This window comes from Acanthaster planci, linkage group LG02 (assembly GCF_054643075.1).
Source record: "Acanthaster planci isolate LZ-2023a linkage group LG02, COTS_SCS, whole genome shotgun sequence".
NCBI lineage: Eukaryota > Metazoa > Echinodermata > Asteroidea > Valvatida > Acanthasteridae > Acanthaster > Acanthaster planci.
In genome coordinates this window covers 6,917,779-6,942,853 of record NC_141778.1, presented here as the reverse complement: position 1 = coordinate 6,942,853, position 25,075 = coordinate 6,917,779, and the positions used below count along the sequence as shown (strand labels likewise).

Here is a 25,075-nt window from a genome sequence, read left to right as displayed (position 1 = left end):
AACAGACAATGGATGACCATCAAAGGTGGCTTAACAGATCCTGTAATTAACCTCTTTCGAACAATTCAATTGCTCATTTCAACTATAGATGTAATGGGAATTGTTTCTTCCGTTGCAGACTTACAAATAGTGGAACGTGTCAGGCTCACGGGAGATGCGATTGTTGAAGCCGATATAAAGGTCGTCCCAGAAAAGACCCCATCGCACCGTCTGACGGTGTACCCCAATACGGTTCTCCATCTGAACAATTAAAGGAATGAAAAAAGAAAAAAAAAATTAGAAGCCCGCACTCGGTCGTTTCCTTCACTTTCTTTCTCAACTAATAAGACAGGTTTTTGTAGTGTAAAACATGGACTCATGAATATCGCCCCAGCTTATAGTATCGCGCATACTTAATTTCAACCAGGCACTCGTGTGAAGCTAGGATTTCATGCATCCTTGAGACGGAATTCCACGGGGTCCACGTTTCACTCGGTGTGTCAATGATCATTAACTTACTCAGCTAGCTACGGGTAGCACTTTGCCGAGCGGACTGCAAGAGCAAAAAAATTTCCTATTTGGAACGTGTCGGAGAAGCTTGGAAAAGTTTCTTTCAGTAAGGCCGAGTATAGAGCCTGCTTTTTTGACGTCACAAACGTGTTTTTCAAACAGGTGACTGCTAAAACCATGGTTGGCCGTCGATACAAAAATATAAAAACACAAAGTGTTAAGAATCCCACGCAGCAATCAGAATACTGGATAATAATGCATGTATTATTAAATATTTACTAAGAATACAACCCTATTCAAAATCGATGAGACAAATGTCTATTTGAACGAATTGGAGGTAACATCGAAAACCAACCCAAAGGTGATATTTCTGCAAACTCTGGCCGCCCATACAAGTTGTAGGCAAAATGAGAGTGGTCTATAAAGAATTATTAGTTTTCTCATAATGACTCAGACAGTGTTTATTTGAGCTCTCAGGCTGGGCGCAAAAGTCGTGGCTGCGGCAGGCAGTCACACGCATGTCTATGTAAGTGGAAGTTGCCATTGGCTTATGGTTGAAATATATATGCCAATCATACGTTTGAAGCCAAACCACGGTGGTTGTGCGCTTTTTGTATTGCGCATGTCTGGTGTGTATTAGACTCACATTGTAGCCGTTCATCAGTATATCAACAGTAAAAACACCGCCAACTTGTGTGAATTGCGAGAGTCAAGCCCTTACGGCATAATGGTTTGTGATGTATGGGGTGTGGGTTCGAATCCTGGGTCAAAATTGAAGACAAGGAGGGTTTTTCCAGGAAACTAAAGCCCGAATGTTGTAGGAGCCTAATTTCACACGTGAAGTTTTCATGGTTGGTTGAACATCATAGATGTCATGCATGGTTGTGAACCGTGGTTTGGCTTCATACGTGTGATTGCATATATGGCTCTCATGGATATAATCTGGTTAGTAAGTGACTTCGTCACAAAGGCGCACGCGCCACGATTTGCACGCTCCCATTGGACAATCGCTGAAGTTGCGCGTTAACTTTCGGTTCCATGGTTCTATGGGTGAGTTCGATTAGCTTAGTTAGTCTAACTTACACGAGAGCGTTTGTTTAGCCATCACGTGATCTTCGTGCCTGCCCTGGTGTCAGCCACCTCTACCCCGGCTGGCGAGAGGGTCTCTGGAGGCTGCCCTAGTGTAATGACGTCACGGATGGACTGTTCGAGCATGGACATGATGGAACGTTGCGGGGACTGGACGTTTTTCGCAGAATGCCTTGGCGAATACACTGCAATGTTCGATTAGCTTCATTTCGAGGCTTCCCTTGCGTGTAACACCGGTGTATTCAGGGAAGCTAATCGAACGCACCGTGTGTAAACGACGATCAATGGACGTACTCTATGTGCTGTGCAGTGGGCGTGGTTTAAACTGAAGTGACGTCACACTTACGAACCGGGTAGGTGCATGTGCTATTCCCTGTCATAGACTTATTGTTGTGACGCAAGATTGGTACCAAGGCTTTCTCGTATGGAAAGTTCACATAATTTGTTTGTAGCTTCTTATCTCAGGGAGTTGTGCTCAAGATTTTTAGTCTATGATGAGTGCAATGAAGAGGTATATGTTTGTTCTCAAAATGAAAAACACATGTTAACCGAATGACGTCAGACAACATGCGCACCTCAAGATAATTATGTTCTCTTTCTGGTCGCTCTGATGGGAAGGTCGGTTCCTCTCCAAGAAAGTCAACTAGAAAATCGTAGCCTCCAACAACAGGCTGAAAGTCGTCATCCCTCTCAATCATCTATAAAAGAAACACATTAAACAATGCGTCTCGGTCAATCTCAATATCCCTTCTGCTTGCTCCTGTGTGCGTGACTGGATGAAGGAAAATCGCTAGTGAAATAGGCAAATTACTTTCGCATCTATAGATATGGATTTACAAATTGACAACGACACACCAGCACAGCATAATCAAACAATAAAAGTGTTACTAATGTAGACAGATCTGAATTTTCAAACATTACATCTCTTATGACGAATCTTTCTGACAAAACAAATAAATTTTTTGGAAGTAAGCCTTTTTTTTTGAACAAGGGGCTTAAGTTTTGTTTTCCTTAAAGAATCCGTAATGTAAATTTCGTCTTTCGAACGTTTTGTGCAATTTCTACCCCTCTTAAATGTACGAAAATATCATAAATGTCCATTGGCTCCTCTCATTACAAAATATACTCTTTAAACATTCATAATTCTTCTCCTGACAAACAAGGCTGAAGTCATTCTTGAAAGACACAATTCATTATAGGGGCTTCTGTTTAAGAGACCAAAATGTGCTCATTCAAAATATTTATTAGAAAACTTTGCTCACACTGGCAAACTGTAATGAACTGAAAAAACAAAGAACCATGAAAGTAAACAAACTTACGTATTCAAAATAAAATCTTGGAAATTTCTGGTACCAAAAAGAGCTCTAAAGCATGGGGTTCTGCCACAGACGAAATCAGCTATGCAAATTTGCATTCGCATAAAAACAAAAAAGGCAACAAAATGACCCTTAAATGGATAAAAGGGGCACAAAGCAATATATACCAGATCTGCGTCGTACACTCACTTTGTATGGTTCCCTTAACTCAATGTGTTTGAACAAGACAGTTCGCCCATTTCCAATTAATTATACGCCCAATTAACGAATATAAGCATTTGAATCTGTTGTCTATAGGTCAAGGGCTTCAGTCCTTTGAAAAAATGGGCGAGAACGCGGTGACAATAATCAACCACATCAAAATTAGAAATATGGTGGAAAACGTTTGGAGTGATAAATGGTAATCCAAAGTGGGATGAGAGGTGACAAAATATTATTTCAAAGGCGGGCCGATGTTGTGTATTTGCCGATAGATAGACAGGATCGAAATCGTTTAATTCTTTCGCAAATGGATAGGGTTGGTTGAAACTCTTTCATTCAGATTTTAATAGCAATCTGCACTCAAAACGCTAGAGCATGAATAATCCAGAATTTATCGAGTTGTACCCCTCTGTAGATCCGCCATCCGCCACAACCACATTTTCGGGGTGACTTGTGAATTATTTTCCAACTTTACAAGAGGGTTACTGTAGTTTCGACCAGGGAGCGCTTACCCTGATAACGAGGTTGTAGTTCTTGAACCCCGCCCATCTGTAGTAGAACTGGATCCACTCTGGATACGCAAAGATCTCGTCTTCAATGTTAGAGTTGATCTTGTTGACGTATTTCTCAAAATCCCAGCTGCAGGATAAGTACCAGAGTTTACATTCGAGTCACAGATCAAAGTCTCTACTGATACCTTCCATTGTGACAGTATATACAGCTATCATGACTGCTTATCAAAGCTGAGCGCATTTTTGTTTTTGATCAGACTACAACAGGAAATCAACAACAGTGTGTTCTGTTTGTTCTGTGCCTTGTCTATCTTTGTGTGCAACATAATTGTGTTAATATTGTGTGAAACGTTTTAACATTCAATGTTTGCTTCGACAATATCGTTAAACAATATTATTGATGAATACAAATACCACGTCTATATCCCATCCTGGTAATCGCCCACACCTGTAAGTTTTAAGGCCGGTTCATACTTCAGGCGAATGCGAAAGCGAAGCAAATTTGACGACACAAAAGATTTCCAGCGAAATTTCGCTCGAGTGAAAATATGTTCAACTTTCGCGAATTCGCAACGCGACTACTGGATCCAACGTCACAAACTCGCGTTTGTGTTCGCTTTGGTGTGAAGGCCGCTTCATACTTCAGGAATCTGAACACATTTCAACTCGAGCGAAATTTTGCTGCACATATTTAGTGACGTCAAATTCGCTTCGCCTTTACTTCGCCTGCAGCATGAAGTTAACTGGCCTTAAATTAAAAGGGTCCCATGTTGACAAGCTTTGCTTCTTTTGAGCCCCTCTGCAGTTTTCAATCTCCTTTGTTAGAATAATTTCGAGATATATCTACGCGTATATATTTGTGAACACTGTGGAAATAAATGAACTGAACTGAAAATGGGCGTAAATCCCTATGGCGGATCATATTTCTCCCACACTTTCTGACTGAGCGGATGGGCTACTGAATCATTCCGCCCCCACTTTTACGTGCTGAGAAAAAAATAAGGTTTAATGTGAAGAATTGTTTGTAGTTCCGAACAACCACAATAATATTCTAGTTGTAAAGAGCCACAAATACCGCACTGATGTAAAGTTCTGCAGAGGTGTACTGTACATCTGGATCATGAACATCGTCCCTGAGGGTGATATGGTGTCAGTACCCCCCACAGACTTTTCAAATTTCCATGGCCGGGTAAGTCATCTGCCCCCTACCCCGTCCCCCAGTTCCCAGTACAAATTTACGCCACTGGAACCGAACTGGACTGAGATAGGCCTATGACTTGCTTTACCAACATTTCCAACTCGGGGAGACAGTTGTAAAATATCGCTAAACTAACCGGCTTCGGGATGGAGGTGGGAGGGGCGAGTTGAGTGGAATTAAAGTTAGTTGAAGAGCCATGTACGTGGCTAGAATTTGAATTGCGTCTTTTTGCCCTGGTACGAGGACGACCAGAGCACACTGGTCGAAACGTCGAGTTCACACTCAACAGTTCACACTCAACAGTTCACACTCCACGGTTCTTATCAGAACCAGAACTCTTTCAAAAGAGATCCATCCACCTGGTGTTACCGCAAGCCCTCTCTTTAGTCTATCTCCACCATGGAAAGCTTAATGTTTTATCTAGTATAATAATGTAAAGCTTGAACCACTGTTCAACAAACCGAGTTGTACTAGTTAATAAAGTCGTCATGTAGTAACGTAGTTTAATCACTCTTATTACCTGTCTTTGAAGACTTTGGTTCCTGCTGGAGGATCATGAATGAAATCACTGTGGCATAGAAAACAGTTGAATGCAGTGCGGTTAGTAGGCATAGATGGTTTGCTTGTTGGTTTGTCCGTGGTTGACAGGTTTGTCTTTTGCTCGAGTTATCATTTATTTTTTTCTTGACTGGTCACTTATCAGCCATCTGGTCAGTCAGTTTTGCGAGTAGATATTTAAACACTCAGTCGATCTAGCACGGCTGCCTATCTGACAGGCGTGTTGGTCAGAGAGTTATTGGATCGGCAAAACGGTCGACGGGCCTGTTTTCCGGGCCATGGCTCTGCCATGCCATTGACCATTTGGGTCACCTATCTCTAGAAGTGACAGCCATTTTAAGCTCACAAGTGAGGTTACAGTCAGCAGGTCATTCAGGGACAATAAGTGTTCCATCGGGAAGTCACAAGCCAAGTCACCAGTATTTTGTATATAGGCCCCACTTAACCCTAAGTTGCCCACATCCTTTTTTGGTGCTGGTAACCGATGGAACCTTGCTTATCATGATGCTAAGCAGAGCACCAGCTAGTTTTGCTTAAGTATTCCAAACATGGCACCCTCTGTTGCTTTCGTAGATCCTAATTGTCCCCCCCCCCCCAAAAGGAAATTTGCAGCCCCTGTAGAAATTCCTGGCAATACCCACAAGCAATTGCACTGGTATATTCTGAAGCTCAGGTCGTCGTTCAAGATCGAATTCACATATGGGCCCCTGACATGAGTCTTGTTGAAAAATTTTTGTTGGAATTTTCTATTCTTCTTAAATGTAAGAAAACTCCATATTGACACCCCTTGGTTACTGTCACTGGAAAACTACAGGTTACATTTTCCATGATGCAGAGGCACGTTGTTTGCGTAATGTTATTGCGGGAAGTTCGGGTCCTCTCTGTCTGAATTGGGAACTAAACCGTGCTTATTAAAAAATATTTAAGAGCAAATTTGCTCACTTGAGTACTGCTCTGAACAGAAAATGTAACGACTTAACGTACATGTTAACAAAATTTACAAACACAAATTAATAATAAATTCGGGCATCTATTCAATGCAGACATCATACCCTGCTCATAAATACTTAAATTCGCATAAATTTATCCATCCCAAAAAATCAATAGGTAAAAAAAGTCCCCATCTCAACAAAAATGGAAATAAAGTTAAATGGGAAACAAAGAGTTTTTATAAGAACTGCATCAAACGATTACAGAGCCTGGGCCCATTTACCTGTCTCCACTGATTGCTTTCTGTAAATCCAGCACCGCACCTGGGCGGGGAGTCCACGTATTTATATGAGGGGCGTTCCGCCGGATCAGATCGTTCAGTGCAGCTGGGTCGTTCTTGGTATTGACCGACCTGATGTACCTGGTGATCGGCAGGAAATAGTCGTTTAGTTTCAAGGACTGAGAAACATCATTCTCGGTAGCATTCCCCGAATAGGCGAATCTGTGCACTGCCCATTTCCAGACCAAGGGGGCATTTCCAATGCCCGATCAACTATTGTTTACTGTTCCAGTTTGTCATCTCGAAGACTCGGAGTACACAAAACAAATTGCAACTATCACGCCTCTGTCTGCATTTTGGACTTAATATACGCACAAAATAGGACACATAACTGAAGTAGTAATACAATTCACAGACATGCAAAAGTGTCGTAAGGCAGCTTGGCCTGATGTTGTAAATCCCCTTCTGATCCCCCACCCCAAATATAAAAGAAATCTAGACTTTACTGACTGATCAGAGGGGTGTGCCTCAACGAAGTAGCCGGCGAAGGGACAGTAGACCTTTGGGTTAGTGTCCCGTACAAGCCTCATCTTGTAGTCCAGCAGTTTACGACGTTCGCGCTTTACAAACTCGGCTTTCCATTCCTCTTTGGGCGAAAAAGGGGAAAACGGTTATCTCCTGCACGAGAGGGAGTGAGCATATTGCTGAGTGCCACTCCAATCACAGAAGTTTGGCTCCTCGACTCAAGTTCTGTTGGGTATAAACTGACTCATCATAATTCGAATCATTACGAGCAAATTATCGACGCATTTCAAGAAGCTTTTTGGAAGACGTGAGTAGACTCTACTCCAATGATAATAATCCTGGAGTCCGAAAACTGCAAAAGTAGAAAAATGTCATTCTGATTTCAGGTAGCAGAAAGGTAGAAAACTCTAAAATTGCATGTTACAAAGACGTAAAGTCTGCTTGTTAACTATTCTGATAGCAGAGAAGCAGATGGCCACTTTTCGTCCTCCATTATCTTGTTCCAAAACTGATTACGATGCGCGGCGTTAGATGCGCACACTACAGGGGGAATTTGAACTGCTACGGCTATATCGCTATATCCAGCAAGAAATGAGTCCCTCCCATTATGTCCACTCATTATAAACACTCTAAACTACTGTTACCTAACACATCCCCCCTAGATGTCTGAAAAGAATTCCTAAGATTGCAGTGAAACAATGACCAACGCAAGGGGGGGGGGGATTCTCCCCGTCTCATATCTTGCTTCATATGGCCATTTGGCTAGACGAGCAAAGGGACTATCACCTTTGGCAGCTGGAGGGAATTACATGACAATTTTAAATCTAGGCTGTATTTTTTCGATTTTACGAAGTCGGCGGCTGGAAAAGTAAATAAAAGCCCAGTCTACCTTCCATTGGCGTCGCGGGAGGGGGTGCTAAACCAGCCCCAGGAAAAAAAGCCGAAAAGAGGGGAAAATAAATGCGAATGGCATTTTAAGAAGAGATGAAATGGAATAAAAATCACTAATCTGCTTGAAAAACATCGACACTGACCAGTGACTACTCCCTTGCACTGTTTGTCGTTTTTCAGTCAGTTGCCGAAGAGTACTCGCCCCCCCCCGGGATATTTCTGCCCCGGAAAAATGTTTTGTGCCCACTCTGGGCGGCGACACCCAGCACCCTTCAGAACGGAAGTTGGTTGAATATCCCTTTTCGCATCCATCCCTCGGTCAAAAATTAATAACCTTAACAACCTTTGCTACGCCATGAATGGAAAAGATATTCACAGTGCAAATCAGTCAACTTCACTGTGTAGCCTTTGGGGAAAAAAGAAAATTCAACATAATTAAAACAAAGTCGAAATGGTTAAATAAAACTCAGACAGCATCCCAGATTAATATTTTCCACAGCATACATGTAGTAACGTGGATTTCACCACTTTTAGGGGCAACTGTTTCAGGATGGAAATATCGTCAAAATGCATTGAGAAGGTGAGAAACTTAATTATGCGTTCTTCTTGTTTTGTCGAAGAGGGTATCTAAAAGTTTTTTCGAGACCATTTTTTTTGTTTTTTTTAATCGTTTGCAGTCTCTGATACTGTCTGACTTAAAGATAGAAGACCACGAGGGATTGTGGGAAACAAGTATACCTGTGTATTTCCCGCCGGAAAATGTCATGGGGAAGCCTGAGGCACCGCCGGCAAAATCACTCAGCATCAAGTCTACACCCGAGGGCAGACGTCCACCGTTGGGATTGGTGCAGTCTACTGTGTTTAAAATCAGGTGACCTACGTGCATAACGGAAAGAAAACACGATTAATTCACATTAATTTTCTAGGGAGCTCTGGCAGTTGTCATCCAAGTGGTTGAGATCCCGACATATTTTAATAACAGGGTGATGACATTTTACAGGCAAGATGTCGACGTCCAAATGTAAGATAGGCCTAATTATCATGTCATGACAGCATTCTGAGAATAGGACTTCAGCTTCCAGGCATGTTGTATCTTGGGATGACGGCATATTGCAGGCAAAATAATAAACAAGTTTGGTATTTCAAAAAAGCAGGGTCATTCGGGAACAAAGCACGCACGACCGGGTCGGGTTCGCGCAGGGGCTCCCCGAAAGGACAGACCACGCACGCGCGTCCGAATGACCTCGCGTCATCACGTCCAAAACGCGTCCCTCGCACGCATATGTTTTTTTCAGGAAGGTAAAGAACGAACGTTATGCACTGCGTTGCACTTTCAAATGGAGTTTTTCAAAACTGGATGAGTCATTTTTCTTTAAAACGTCATTTCCCCCCCCCAGGAATACTGAGTTGTGCACATGGAATAGATAAAATTGGAAAGAATAATAGTTGAGGTTTGCGCAACGGTGAACTACCCAGAGAAAGATGGAAAACTGAGTCGAGAAAGAGGAATGTCCTTTCATAAGTAATTTCCCCTTTCATATCTTGTCTTATAATTTATGTAGGTCTATAACATTACAGAGTATAACACGTATTAAATCAAACAACAGAAATAAATTTATATAAGGGGGGCGTGAGCTTTCAAGAACGTTGACATAGAAGTTTGCTGAATGTTTCTTGATGACCACTCATCACTCATACGATATGGACTCATAAGGTGCTGTCGACTGCAGCCTTGAATTACAAGCTTTCGAATACGATTTTCCATTAAAGCTATGCCGCTTATAAGTATTTCTGTTACGTTTTTAGATGGGAAACGCGTATCATAGGCTTCTCGAATTTTTCCTGGGCTCTGCCATTACTAGTCACGTGACGTGAATGAGGCTAGAAATTTTGAACGCGCAGAAACTCGGCGTGACGATCACTTCTCACTGCAACTCTGCAGATGGTTGTGCAGGCGCATGTTGCGTGAAGAAATATCAGCAATTCTTAGTTGGATATCCAATACCCTGACATCACTCAACGCACTTATACCCACGCCAGTTCGGTAAGGCTGTGTAAAAATGGTGGATCTAAAACATTTCAAACGCTGTCATATTGCTAAACCAAGGAAGAAATGCACAACATAGAAAGCTACCCCGAATACTCAAGCACCTGATATATTAGTATGAGCTATACGACATGATATTGCATCATCGGTTTCTTCATCATATAGAAATTAACCTCATCATCAAATCCTAGAGGTACCACAACACCCTTGCAGTGAGTGAGTGTGAAGAACTCAATTTGACCAACCATAATCTACGTCTCAAAAATAAACGTTTCTTGGAAAAGATAGCTTTATGCCAGAACGGCTTACCTTTGTAGTCGACGAGTAAGCACGTGTCCATATCAGGGTGTACACCATCCATCATAATCATAAACCGCATGTCTTTGTTAATCTGCTCAAATTTGAATTGAAAAGACAAAAGAAGTACCTCATGTCATTGTTTTAATCTACATTACTGCTCAGGGCTGCAGGTTTGCACTGTGCATGAAATCACTACACTCCGAGTAGAAGCGAGGCTACACTTGCAAAAGCACACACTAGGCGTCGTTACGCGGTAGGGTGCACAGTGTAAGTTTCGAACGTATCCAATGTTGCCACTCTAGCCCCTTCTGGACCCTGCTATGCAAAAAACACCCATACTAGTGGACTGTGGGATGGAGGAGGGGCTTAGTGCAGCCCCAAAGAACTAATCACCACAGGTATTGTTTGAAATCGGTGACACGTCCCCAAACAAGAAAAAAAGATGGTAAAGGAAGGGAGACATTCGGTAACAATCTAACGACACCTTAATGGATCCTAACCAAACTTGACACATTGAATTTTCATGAATACGTCCTCAGAAAAAAGTCATGGGTAGCCATGGAAACCATTACAATGGGAAAGAGCCAATCAAATCTTTTTACATAGAGGAGTCTTCAATTTTTTTTGGCACGAAACATTTCTCACTGAGAATAAAACTCAGTGATTTAAACATTTTGATCTTCTACAGTAAAGACATGACCAAGAACTTAGGTGTTTAAGTATTGTAAAACAACGATGGATCACAAGAATCATGTCCAGATACCGTATTTTTTCAGTCAAACTTGGAATCTGACGGGGAAAAGGGGTTTTGAGTGGGCAAGATTATCCGCTTCTCTCACCTCTATCCACGTTCCCAATCTTTTGATGTTAATATTGTTGAGTTTTACACTGCTCTGCTCCAACCTCACGAACACCGGCATGGAGGTGTCGCCCACGTAGATTGGGATGTCGGGATTGCGCTCAGATAACACCTCCAGCGTTGGGTAACTGCCATGCCAACAGGAAGGTACGGGTGCTAGAAGTTATGTGTGTTACTATATCGATGATGGTTGCCGCCCGGGCAATTTGTCTTGGAGAGAGCCGCATTTGTACATGCAATATGTTATTGCTTTTTTCAAGCCGTCAAACCTAGTTTCTAATCTAAGCGGGATTTTTAGTACTTTGTAAAGGGACTTTACAATAGTGTGCGCACGAGATTGAGCAGGAAAATTCTGTATAGATTAGAAACTAATAGCAAAAACGATTTAATGGGATTTTCTGAAGAAAAACTGAACAAAGCAAGAAACCCTGAGAGAAAATGATCAAAATCGCACCCTTTACTTTTCAATGGCCCTTGCCGCCAAGACCATTTGTGCGCATGCGTGCATAATTACGAATTTACTAGAGAAAGGCCTGTTGTTCTACCTTGTACCACTTTATCTCAACCATACTGAGCAGCCAGTAAGCAACCATTATGGAGACAACTCAATCATCGGCTGATTCTCCAGCTGAGAAAACAGCAAAGTTAAACGCCACTCTTGAACAGATATGCAGGCAATAGGAAAGGACACCTCTAATTCGTGCACCCTCTCCGCAGTATACATTAGCATTATGCATAAGTGCAAATCAACGTGATCATTGACGGAACAATTGGTAGTGGAATTTCAGACGTGATTTCAAGAACGACTGAATTAGAAATGGATTCGGTCAGAAGAGGTTCAACAAGATTATGGTAGTAATGCCGGCGTTTTCAACATCATTTTTGTGGTGACGTGCACACGTTGTACCCAGGGAATACTACAGTATAAATAAAACGACTATAAGTACAACGATATAACAATTTCCGATGCCTTTTTCCCGGCTGCAATGGTTATCATATCTACATTGTTCTTGTAGTTGGTAGATGAATGTGCAAGTTTTCGTCTAATGGGCCCATTGATATGCTGTGCAACTGCCTGATCCATATTCATTATAAATGTTGGATTGAGGTTTTCTTTGCAATGTCACTTTTGAGGCTTAGAGTTTATCCTTTGCTTCATATGCGATAGGAGCCCATAAGGAGACAAGTTTCCTCTCGTTTTCCTCGAAATAACTCACAAAGACCCTTCCCTATTACAAGCGCAGATCCTGAATAATTGGTCGAAACCCCTTAAAGGCTTGCTCTCCTCGAGTTTGGATTAGAAAATAATATCAATTAGGCAAATGTTGAGGTTCCAGGCTTTCTGCGCTAGTATGTTCCTATAAGGTACCCTTATTTGGTCGGTCATAGGATGGTTAGTCTCTTCTATGTGCTGGCTTCTGGTGTTCTGGATTTTGTTTAGCGTCCCCTCTTTGCAACCAAAACCCTAGTCTAATCTAGTCTTAATCTTCGCGAGACTTGAGTCTTGGGTCGTTAGACCTTGCGAGATCTCGATGCCTTGTCTGCGTGAAACCACATTTTCTCATGAGTGTTTTTTTGACGGGTCGACTTGAATCAGAATACAGGTAACGGCCTGGCCACTTACTTCAAATGGTCGGAGTGAAGGTGGCTGATGTATATGAGGTCGGCTTTGACCAACCTGTCCAAGCAGTCTGGTGGCGGCTCGTGCATCAGCCACCAGCCACGGGCGAATGCGGGGCCCATCAGCCACGGGTCCGTGATCATTACCAGATCTCCCAGCTTTAACTCTATGCAGGCATGCGTGATGTAGGTGACCTGTGTAGGTGACAAACAGGACACATCAAAACTTCAGCATCCACGAAGTATCACTCGAAGGTCGACTGAATTGACCGTTTTTCCCTCGAAGTCTAAAAAAGGAGAAAAAAATCTAAATGTCTTATGTCAAAGACTTTTGTCCGTTCTCTTCCCTCTCTCTCCCATGCTAATCGAAAGCTATATTGCCCACAATATCCGACATCACTGACACCACGAACTGACACTAAGTTGTGCCCAAGTTGAGCTCATTTGTGTGCATTTTAGAGAACTGAGTGGTTTTCATTTTTACGAACTCTGTACGTTACGAACGAACTCTGTACATTTTCGTTTTCACGAACTAATTCTACAAGTTAAAACGATTTCTAATTCAATTTTCGGTAGGGCAGCAAGTAAACAGATGGATTAAATTCGTGTCAAACCTTTCAAAGCATTTTTTCCTGCATTGCCATATAACAAGCTTGGATGTCAGTCAATTTAGCTTCAGTGTCCGATGTGCGCGCGCGATACCGGATGCTGCTTCGGAATGAAACCGAAATTGTTAATACGAACTGATACGCAGTTGCAACGGAGTGGCAGTTCGTGGTGTCGGTGACAAATTATGGACGCCCAAAGTTTAAAGAAAAATAAAAAAATTCTCCGAAGTATTTGACATATGTCTGAGACTTTTTTAAACTTTGTAATTTGTCCATATTTTTCAGTATTGATTGTAGAAGACCCACTGAAGAAAAACTCAAACAAATCAGCTATTAGGCTCATCGGCACTGTTGAACTCTAGTTTCCTTTGCATGAAACGAATATGTCTATTCCCCATGGATGGAATGCCAGTCCCTCCCAGGTTGCTACCCATTATGCTGGTACCCATTCGTACCCCTGGGCGGAGAGAGGCAAGCAGGGATTTTGAAGTGACTTCTCCATGCAAGGCTACAACTTATTATTGGCAGCTGGATTTGAACCCCTGATCCAGTAGCGTAACTTTGTACCGGAAATGGGGGGGGGGTGGGGGATGACTTGCCCGGCCATGAAACTTTGAAAAGTGGGGAGAACACCTTTTGACTCTACATGATATTGATGCATATCTGTAAAATGTATTCAGAAGGGCCTGTTTATGGCTTTTTAAAATTGTTTTCCCTCTTTTGAGTGATACTGAATACATTTTAGTGGTTAGAACTCTAAAAAATCATCGAAATCCGTTTTAATTTTTTACTCACCACAAAAAGTGGGGGATGATTCAACCGCTTACCCCCACCTAAAAATTGTTTGTGCTTGTGTAGAGGGGGCCATATACCTCCACCCCCCAGGATTTACACCCATGCACTGCTCGTCTGATCTCGAGTCACAAAGCTTGTACTTCTATCATCGAAGAAAACTCAAGGATGTAACGCAAAAAGCGCTCAATATAAAAACGACGAAGTACAAAATTACATTCAGCGGCGCGTCTTTAGAGGCTTGTAACACCTCCTCTCCCTGCAGTATCCGGAGCCTAGGTTGGGAGAAATTATTGCAGGGGATTCCGTATATCAATCCTCAATAGCAGTGATCCAGTCTGACTGTTCATTATGTTCAACGTGGCGATGCAATGTTAGCAGCGTATGCTATCTTTGCAGATTGCCAACGGTGTTTGACTGCATACTCAACCTTCCGATTTTGTACTCTTGATCCATTAACTCAAGAGCACTAAATTCTTGCGAAGGAAATTCCTTTATATAGATGTTGACTACGATTGACTTTATAATGTTATCGGAAGTTTAATCGCCGTTACTACTCCTCGATCAGTATGCAGTAAACCAGATGTTGATGCAGATAGTTGATCTTTTGATATTTGTTTTGTGTTCTGCATGCGTAGAGGAAGAAACCCCTTCTCAAGTAAGATTTGAAGCTTTGCATGGGGGAAGTTACATGAGAGGTAGGCTTGTGGGTACACAATGGAATCAATCTCTTTTTTGGAGTTGTGGTTATAGAAGAACCAGTGAGTGTTGACTCAATGCTGTGGCCGTCCTTAGGAGAGTCTGCCGGACTCGAGCGGACAACTAGGTTATAAAGGTAATCCGAGAGCGGTGGAGCGTGGAACGGGATTGCGGGTTGTGTAACTGCTGCGCATGCACCGGGGCACGAAGGTGTTGCATCCTGTGGTGGTGCCGCGCCGAGATGCAGAATTGGCGGAAACCTTGGGTTCGGGTATAGAGGACCCTTATGCCTCGTGGTTGGTATGGGTTACGGGTGTGGAGGACCCTACTGCCCGGGGTGGGAATCGTCTTGGGGTGCTATATAGTATTGGGCGCCAGATGTCGCTGAGCTTGAAACCGATGTCTTAGGGGACAGTGGTGTGCCAGAAAATCTCGACGGCTTCTCTGATTCTTCTTGAGAGCCAGTTCTGGATGGGGGCGATGAGTTTTCTGCATTGTCCTATTTGATGTGGTAGTCCGAGGAGTGTGCGTGTTTGACGATGGCCGACTTGTCGTATTATCCGTGCGCACGGTGCTCTTAGGCACGCCTGGTGGGGAGGTTCCTGCCGGTTTCTCCCATGTATACTTGCCCGCATTCAAGTGGAATGCGATATACACCGGGATGACTGCTGGGTGGGTGCTTTGTCCTTGTGGGTGTGGAGTACAGACTGCAGCTTGTTGGGTGCCGGGTAGACTTGGATGTTGGCCGACTCTAGGGTAATGCAGAGTTGGTGGGAAGTGGAGCCCTGGTATGGTAGATATACTGTGGCGGTGGTGGTTGGGGGGCTTTGGGTGTAAGCGCCCCTAGTGTCCTTGGAGGGGGCTTGGAAAGCTGATGCGCTTGTGGTGGCAGCTGTTCATTTGCAGGGCCGTCTTGATGTGCTTGTCACAGGTTGCATTGGTCGCCGATTTCAAAGGTTCCGTGGACGAGGGTGCGGTTGACTGATGTCTTGATGGCTAGTTGGTGGAAGGTCTCTGGTGCAGGTACCTATCGGTGTGGGTGGGATTGCGGTGTACACGGTGGTAAAGGGTGCCGTCTGGATTCCTGGACAGGTGGACATCCAGGAAGGAGTATGGAATTCCATATATGCCGTCGCCCGTCGCCTTTTGCTTTTCAAAAGCAAAAGGCGACGGACGACGCACGACGGGGCGACGCACGACGGACGACGCACGACGACAGATATGGAATTCCATGAAGGAGAGTTCTCCGTCTTGCTCTTGTTCCATGCTGAACTTGGAAGAATCTTAGACAGGAAGATGTTGACGGGCGGAGGTGGCGGTACAGAGCTGCTGGGATGGAGTCGGAATTGTGGAGGGCGAGGAGCTTGCTGGCAATGCGTTCTCGGTGGCTTGGGTGGGGTACTTGGACAGAGGACGGTACGCGCAGAATGTGAGGATGTCTTGTACCCTCTTGGTGTAAGCTGTGCGATCCATGACCACGGTGGTGTTGCTCTTGTCACCCGTGATGATATGGATGGTCTTATCAATGCGGAGATCACGGAGGGCTTCAACTTCGGGCTTTGTGAGGTTGGGCTTGGCTGTGGTGAAGCCGGGATTTTGACGCGGATGTCGAGTCGCACATATTGCTGCGATTTTTTCCATCAAGGCAGGTCGCGAGTGAGTTGCTCGGCTATAGACACAGCAATTGCTTTTTGACGTTGTGCCCAGTGCGTTATGCCAAACTGCCCGACCGCATAACGACTTGAGATCAAGCCGAACATATAGATCATTGCGCGAGCGCGTGAAAACTAGCTTGCTAGAAAAATATTGCGGCAATATCTGTGACTGGAGATACAAGTCATAAAATTGGTCGCGAATATTGGCGTCAATATTAGCGGTTGAAGAGCGAGTGGTGAATTGTGGTCGCAAATATTGGCGGTAATATTGACGATTGGCGATGTCCCTCTAGGGCTACCATAAGAAACCGTGCGAAGCCACAACCACATACCATACCCAAGGATACGGCCCGCTGTGTCAAAAATGACAGAATGCTCAAGGCCATGCATGGGTACACATACATCCGTTATAGTGAGCGCTGCTTGGCTTAGCCAGTACTGATGCTGATATAACGTGTGATTTCTTATTAAAACAAGATAGAAATGATACTTTTAGAGGAAGAGAGCCAATAGTATCTTAAATTTTTGCACAGTGTGGAGAAAAGTCATGTCAAACCATTTGCTTTCTCTCAAAGCTAACATTGGCCTTGGCCACGCTAAACTGATTCTGAGGGCCAAAAATAACGTCACGTGTTTCAAAGGGTTCATGAAAGGTCCTGTCGCTTTCACACGCTGACAGCCAGGTCGATCTAGGTCTGGGTGTATTTAAAAAAGAAATCCATTGGCTTGAGGCGGTGAATGCATGTGAAACTATGACTGACGCGATCGTTTATTGAAACAAACTGGACCAGAACGGGCTCGGCAAATAACAGCGTTAGATGCAGTTCTGTAAGCCTGTCACGCAGTATGTTGTCACCAATGTGATTGATGGCGTGGTTAAAAATATGAGGCTATTAAACATGCTTTTCACCTGAAAACCTGTACAATGTAGTAATAAACTATTCCTGTGACGTCACTCCTTTGTTCAAAGTGTAGATTATTTTTATGAATCTATATAGGTGGCTGTAGATTCGTAACAAATCTACAGTTAGGCCTATATTGCGAATCCGTGAAAAATCTATACAGTTACTGTAGTTTAGTAACAACGATGAGATTACCCTCGTATCCCCCCTCCCCTCGTTTCGGTCAAAACGGTCGTGACCGGTTGGGGTGGAGTATGACTATATTGTTGTTGTTTGTTTTAATGGCACTTTCAGCAACTCAGGCTATTTGCGCCAGTAATTATACGTTTATTATTAATCAGCATCACATCATTACGGAGTTAGTCAGGAAGAAGGTCCATTTTAGAGGCAGGAGGAACCGGAGAACCTGGAGAATAGGCGAGGGCGCATATGGACTGGAAACCAAATGCACTTAGAGCCCGGGGTCAAGTCGGGACTTGAACCCGGCCCTCATTGGTACAAAGCGAGGAAAGAACCGCGTTAACCCGCACCCCCGAATATAACCACGGTTTGGTGCCGTGGCACTGATTTTACAGGGCCTCATGACAGGCACAGTGAGCAAACTTAAGGGATAACAAGGAACGCCTACACTCCGGCCTTATTGTGTATGCTTGCCATTCTCCACGGAAAATGATTTAAAGCTTATCTTTCGTTTTTTTCAGAATCAGTGCTCTATAAAGCAAGATTTTCAACAAAGATTTGAATTTTTCTCTTCACCTTTCAACAAGGAATAAACTCTCTGTGTCTACGTTTTCCCCACTCTTTTGTTGGATTATAATTTAATGGAATTGACGCAAACTTAGTCCCGAGGTGACGGATCGATTAGGATTACTGCTCCCTGAGTATGCGGTCCAGCACATTTATCCCAGTCCGTTTAAAACGGCTTTCGAACATACTTGTGTAATCTTGCTTGTCGAGTAAAGGCGCCTTTCTATATAAGCATCAACACTTGCGCCATGCGGTGCGTATCCGTCCAAATCCCCCCGAGAGTGATTCTGACGGCCAAATGCAGCGCACACGTGTGTTATGTAACTGGAGTGGTTTTTTGTGTCCGTGAAAGTGAAACGCATGAACGCATCGCGTACGCAACGCAGCCCACAAACGTACATATGGAACAGTGCCTTTATCCTGTAAATTCTCGTGTTGTTAATTCCTGTAACGCTTTAAGCAATTTTAGGTGGATATGTCCCGCTATAAGCAATATTAGGTGGATACGTCCGCTTTATAAAAATGCCTTTATTGTTGTCATTGAACTCCAAAATTTGCATCATAATTTGAACCCAAGGTTGCCCATTCTCAAAACGAAATAGCAATATGCATTGATTCATACATAAGAACATGTAAGGGTCAATGAACCTCATTTTGAGTGGTTTGTAAAGTGGTTCTAAAAGTGCTAACCATACTTTCATAAGGTTGAGATAGCATCGCCCAATTGCATTGCGTCCTGTAATGGTTTTAGTTCTTAAGGTTTCGCTGCAATGGCACACATAATAATGAATCCAAGGCGCAGGAGGAAGAGAATATATTCAGCACTGAGTGTTGACTGCACAAATTACTCTCTTGAAGTTGATGTGCCACTCCTCAACTTCAAAGAGTCCTGTGGTAGTTTTAGTTGGATAAGTTTCCCTGTAATGACACACGTACTACTCCAAGGCACAAGAGGAAGAGAAGAGAGTACGTCTATGCACATGTATCCAGCACTGATGTTGTTTACTGCATGAAGACTGTCAGTGTTTCACGTTGCCAACCCGTGCACAAAATGGAACAAAGGTGTGCACTCGGGCGAAGGGGTAACGTCATAGACTCAGGACTCCATGTTTGTGTAACAAAACAAAACTACAAAGTCAAAGAATAGACTTGGAACTGCAGGTTCGTGCAAGAATGGCTCGGCTTTGCCTCGTCCATACTTCGAACCAATCTACAGGCCTCGTCCATTCTCTATGATTGAACTGCTTCCGGCTGACAATGGTTAATCCAAGGGAAACTTTTATTCTTTAGCGACAAAATTATTTAGCCCCTTTACTTCATTCTACCTTACTACCTGATCTGGCAGAATACGCTCATCAATTTTGAAACACATTTCATCACTAACTGAAGCTTATTTGATACATCTTATATCGTTAGCAGATTCGTTTATGTTTTAAAATCTTGTTTGAAAACATGCAGTAAGGCAGAGCTTCAAAATTAGTAACTTGTATGACATTTATTTTGGGGGGCATAACTTACAGAAAATATGCCCGTGCCTACCGTCGACAATGGCGTAGCCGGGGGGAGGTCTGGGGGCATGTGCCCCCCCCCCAATTCCCGGTGCCCCTAGGTGCGCCCCCTGCCCTGAAAAATACGGATTTATGGATATTGAACAAGGCTAACAAAACTTTCCCCCAAGAAACACACCACTGAAAGCTGGTGCCCCCCTATAAGATGCTGGTGCCCCCTTCGTGCACCCCCCACACACAATCCTAGCTACTCCACTGACCGTCGACCAGGAGATTTCAAGTGGCTCATTCTCTGCACATCTGAAAATAGATTTACGGTCTGTTTACTGAAAGATAGCTGAAAATGTAAACAAATAAACAAATCGACTTACCTGTACTTCACCGACTTGGAGCGGTTCTGGATCCCTCTTGTTGGTTTCCCACGGGTGGCGCGGCCGCAGCTCAACTATGCTTAGGCTTCCATCCTCGTTTAATTCAGGTACTTTCAAGGGTGGAATTTCAAATAAACGTAAATTAGGTGAAGGGCTCACAAGTATTTCACAGGCAACATAAAGTGCAACTTTTACACTTCTCTGTTCAACAGCCCTTTGAAGGTGTGCCTTTTCTGACAAAATAATAACGATTCAAGACATGTCATTTGGGGCTATTGTTCACTTTGGGGATTACTGTTAAAATTGTAAAGCCAAAATGTTTTCATTGAATTGTTTGTGTGAACCTTTTGCTGTGCAACAGACCGAAAAACCAGTGTATTTTACCTGTCCATTCCCTTGTCTTCACCGCCCTTACAGGGCGTCGGGAGGTGGCAATATACATTTAGGGTAACCGGATCTTTTCTCTTCTTTTCCGGTGCTGACAAAATTAATGGAATGACTTGGGGCAACCTCTGGAGATTTACGAACTTTCTCGTAGTGTGTTGCCTTGGGGAGAATAGTTATTTTTCATCCCCAGGTTCAGGAAACCGTCCAGATAAATTATGCCGGGTTTGCTTATGGTTATCAACTTGGACAAGCAAAATTCATGCAGACCAATAATGTTTTAGGATGTTGTCATAATGATCATTAGACGGAGCCGTGCGTAAGTTTCAGCCAATAAACATTTTGTCTTTATTGTTCTTACCAAGCTGCTCTTGACTGAAGCAGTCTGGAGGGTTGACGTATTGCATGGTCCGTGCATCTAATTTCCATCCATGCTTGGTACAGCGAAGTACACTGCCGATGAAAAATTGAAAAATTTCTTTGTGATTGGCATCCTTGTGAACATCAGATCAATCATTGGCATGTTGATTTTGACGACTAATTTAATCCAAGAATCCAATCAGCTTTATTTTCAGGTTACCTTTTGACCTTCAAATTCTGTGAAGATCACATGGAATTATTTTTCGGCGCTATAGAGGCAGATGAGAATTCAACAATAACCCCTCCGTCACACAGTTCCAAAGAAAAAGGCATGCTTGGTTCGTTATGCCTGCGACATGAAGAGCGTATCTCCAAGAATACGCAGGTCCAGGAGAGGGGAATAAAGGAAGATTCAATCCTTCGATGTTGAGCTAAACCAAAGATATTTTACATAGATGTCATGTACTGTTTAATTATTGGTGGTCGTGAGAAAATAACATGGCGGCCGCCAGAAGACCATGACACAAATATTTACTTGATGTTAAAAAAATTAAAGTCGTGTCACATCCCCTGTATACAAGCGCAGCAATTACGACAAACGCGGAGATCGGTAACCAACTCTCATCACGAAGCTCGTTGCAAAGTCCCCTTAAATAGGCTCTGACTTGCGGGAATGAACTCTGAACTCGATTCGAAGTTTTTGGCGTTGTGAGTTTGCCCAGATTGAGAGTTGAAAGCTAAATGTTTGCTTTAATAAATTTAAAGAAATGTTAATACAGAATCTACACCGTTGAGGTAAAAGCGGCATATAAAGACCCATGAAGGGCCAACCCTACAGAGACAGCAGTAGCGCATGTTAACCCATTTCTCAGGGCTTGAACTCAGCCGAGCCGATTCGTCACTTTTGTTGCTTTTTTAGTTTGGCCTTGCAATGAACCAACAGGCCTACTGCCGCTGGAGTGAAGGATACTTTGGATTTCAATAGAAAGCGGCCATGCAGTTTCGGTGACTAAGTTGACTATTGTTGTCCTATAGACGTCCTTTCGAAGGCGCGGTCAGGTCACTGACTAATAAAATTCACCCGAGCTTTCAAACAAAATGGGGGAGAAGGTCGTTCCATATTTTTCTTTTCACCATAGCATATAGACGTTTATCCATATACTTATTTACTAATTACTGTTGTATCCATATCTAATTACCTCAGCCTAGCACTTTTTACCAGACCTCAAAGATAGTTTCCCAGATTATCTAGCTCCAAATGACTACATACAAAAACCAACCAAACACAAAAACCCCGCTCCAGTGTTTCCTATGAAATAGAAATTGTGACTTTCAAAAGTGATATCTTTGTGTAAATGTAACAAAAAATATTCAAAGGCAGCTCCGTTGCGGGGGGAATATGTTAAAACGGAAACTTCCATAACATGGCAATGTTTTTCTTTTTTTGCTGGTTACGGAAGTTCACTGATAAATTCAGTAATTCTGGAATAGAGCCCGAAAGTAAAAGGTCACGCGGCTCAGCAGCGAGCTTCCGGAACCCTCGCGCAGTCCCCCTATTCGGATTTTACATTGGGCCGTCCTATCACGTTCGATGATTTTTGGAAGAATAATTCCTCACTGAAACCACCCCATGAAACACTCGTGTCGGAACTTTACCTTTGTCTCTTTCAAGTAATATTTAGGAAAGGTCGCATGGAGATAGGTAAAAAACGAAATTTCTTAACGAACTTTTACGTCCGGCAATATCGTTACCTAGGTCTGCGCATTAATGCACGTTTGTTTTCACTGCCCGTGCTTACGTGAAAACGAGATTGTACAACGTTGCAAAGATTTATCTACTTGCAGTCGATGGGTTCTAGATTCCGTTGAGTTGACATCACGCAGTTGTTGTCAGCAAAGATTAGATAAAATATTAGAATCTTTAGTAATTGAAGTAGAATATTGCTTTAAGTTTATTACTTATTAATTATAAGACCATTTAAAATATTTTGATCTATTTTTATTTGTGCTTTTACCGACGGACTACCATAAATTTTCATCTGCATACGAGACTGCCTCATTGCACTGTTCTTCATGTATTTCAGATTTTTTGAAGTGATGGTTCAATTTTTTGCAGGATATTTCTCTTTTAGGTCAGGTAATTTTTCAGTTTCTATAAATTGCTATACTAGCAAATATTTTCCAAAGCCCCTTTTCCGAGTTGGATTTTTTAAAGAAGAAACTGAACGAAGAAATATTACGAATTCTAAAATCTTTGCACGTTATTTTTCCTGTCCAAGTGTTCAAGAAGCGCGCCATTAGGGGTCAACTTGCAGGCTCTATTATCGTTCACTGACATGGAAAGTAGACATAGGCCTATACTGTACATTCCTTTTGGTGTATATCTTGACCTCCCTTGTTACACATACAGGCCGGGTATGGCAGAATAATGGGTCGTATGAATAAAAAGTAGCATTTGCTTTTACTACCATTTTTGAAGCATTTACTCATTTTTGTATGAATAATAATGAAGCAAATGCTTTTACTTTAGTGCAATTGCTAAAAAGTAAAAGTGTTTACTTTTTACTCTATAAACCTGTGCTTGACAATAAGCAGTTGCTTCATTTTGTATGAATAAAAATGAGTAAGTTCCACAGAATTGGAGTATTTACTTGACATTTTTCAAGACTGGGTCAGGGCAAGTCTGAAAACGAGGAGCATTTACTAATGTTCAAAATGGCAGCGTTCATGAATGTCATTCAAAAGGAGAAGCTGTATGCCTTTAGGAGGGAATCTCAAGAAACCAGATGCAGGTAGTTGTACCGATTTGAGAGTGGCAGAGCAATTTTCTTCATCAAAGTTTTTGCGATCAAAATTACTGCAATTGTGCTTATCTGCCATGCTGAGGTCTCCAGATATAGCGCCATGCTGCACAGTGTGCGTCTGTACATGTCGTGCAGACAACGGAAGCCCTGTCGCGCAAAACCATTCGGCTGTGCAGTCAGCCACAATATTTATACTAGTAGATGCTGAAAAGTAAAAAAACCATTTTGTTCATACAAATTCAACCTTTTGCTGTTTGCATTTACTAGGTTTTATTCATACGACCCATGAACATGAAATACAAGAAAAATGTCAAAATGAGCTTCATAAAAGAGGCTTTGCGAACTCGGGTCAACATGCAAATTCAATAATTCCTGTTAGAGAGGGATATTGTACATTAGCAAAGTAAAGCTTCGCACAAAACGAATCAGACAATCAGAACCCCGAACAAAAGTGGCCGGGGCCGTCGCACCAGCACAGATTAGGATAAAACCGGGCTCGTAAGAAACACTAAGACCAGCCAACAACAAATCTAAAACAAAAAGATGAAAAAGGTGGGATTTACACTAACGAAGTGAACTAGGCCTTTTTAGCAAAGTTTGCTTCAATTGGCTGACTTCACGACACAGAATGCTCATAGTACTAGCACGTAAAAAGAACGAAAAAGTCAAAAGCAGGCTGCATGTTTACCAGTCATTTCGGTCTTCGATGTCTTTGATGAATATCCCGCCTTGGTGTTTACATTTATTCAGGCAGACCTTAAACATGTGTTCGCTCGCCGACTCCTCATCCGTGTCCTCAGCAGCCGCATCCTTGTAGATGATGAACCTCAAATTGCCCAAGCCCCTGACCAAGTTGACACCATCTTTCAGTCCGCTTGTCTCCCTGGGCGACAAAGTGAAGATGGTGTTCCGTTGCTGATCCATGGTGCTGGTCACTAAGAAGTCCGCATACAGTATATTTTACCTACCCCAGCACTTATGGTGCTTGCATGTCAGTTGTATAGTGCCTAGTGACGGGATTTTTGACCTTGGCTGCCAAAAAATAGTCCGGTCGTGTACACGCCCATTCCTATTCAGCTATTATATGTTTAATATACAGTGAACCCTTTTCTATGCGGTGATTCTCGTCTTTTGACTGCCCGCAAGTTAGGCATATAACTTTCTCTACTACGAAAGCCCACAAGCGCAATGAACCTTACATTTTCAAAAAGTGAATTTTTGTCTCTAAGTTCGTTTTAATGAGCTCAATTCCTTTTCAAAGACCGTTCTACGAACTTATTCTAATGCTCTCAAAACAATACTAGGCCTACCATAATTCTGGGGGACGAATGTCATGGACGGAAATAAACTTAGACCGTCGTTTTTAGGAAAAAAATCCATTCCTCCCTGGCCCCAAACCTGGATACTCTATTGGATATAGGACTCTTCCA

General features: G+C 42.8%; 1 protein-coding gene across 1 annotated transcript in view; it reads right to left on the bottom strand.

The window, feature by feature from the left end:
- The window catches only part of LOC110986734 (cytidine monophosphate-N-acetylneuraminic acid hydroxylase-like), a 28,036-nt gene extending 3,349 nt beyond the window's left edge, over positions 1 to 24,687 (bottom strand). The window contains exons 1-13 of the mRNA XM_022248889.2: positions 24,334 to 24,687; positions 20,843 to 20,934; positions 20,098 to 20,207; positions 12,820 to 13,010; positions 11,176 to 11,323; positions 10,346 to 10,427; positions 8,728 to 8,865; positions 7,084 to 7,219; positions 6,577 to 6,714; positions 5,326 to 5,373; positions 3,608 to 3,734; positions 2,154 to 2,276; positions 125 to 240 (exon numbers count right to left, since the gene is read on the bottom strand). Coding sequence (XP_022104581.2) covers positions 125 to 240; positions 2,154 to 2,276; positions 3,608 to 3,734; positions 5,326 to 5,373; positions 6,577 to 6,714; positions 7,084 to 7,219; positions 8,728 to 8,865; positions 10,346 to 10,427; positions 11,176 to 11,323; positions 12,820 to 13,010; positions 20,098 to 20,207; positions 20,843 to 20,934; positions 24,334 to 24,569 — 1,685 coding nt within the window. The 5' untranslated portion in view covers positions 24,570 to 24,687. The remainder of the gene's footprint in view (positions 1 to 124; positions 241 to 2,153; positions 2,277 to 3,607; positions 3,735 to 5,325; positions 5,374 to 6,576; positions 6,715 to 7,083; positions 7,220 to 8,727; positions 8,866 to 10,345; positions 10,428 to 11,175; positions 11,324 to 12,819; positions 13,011 to 20,097; positions 20,208 to 20,842; positions 20,935 to 24,333) is intronic.
- Between the last annotated feature and the right edge of the window lie 388 nt (positions 24,688 to 25,075).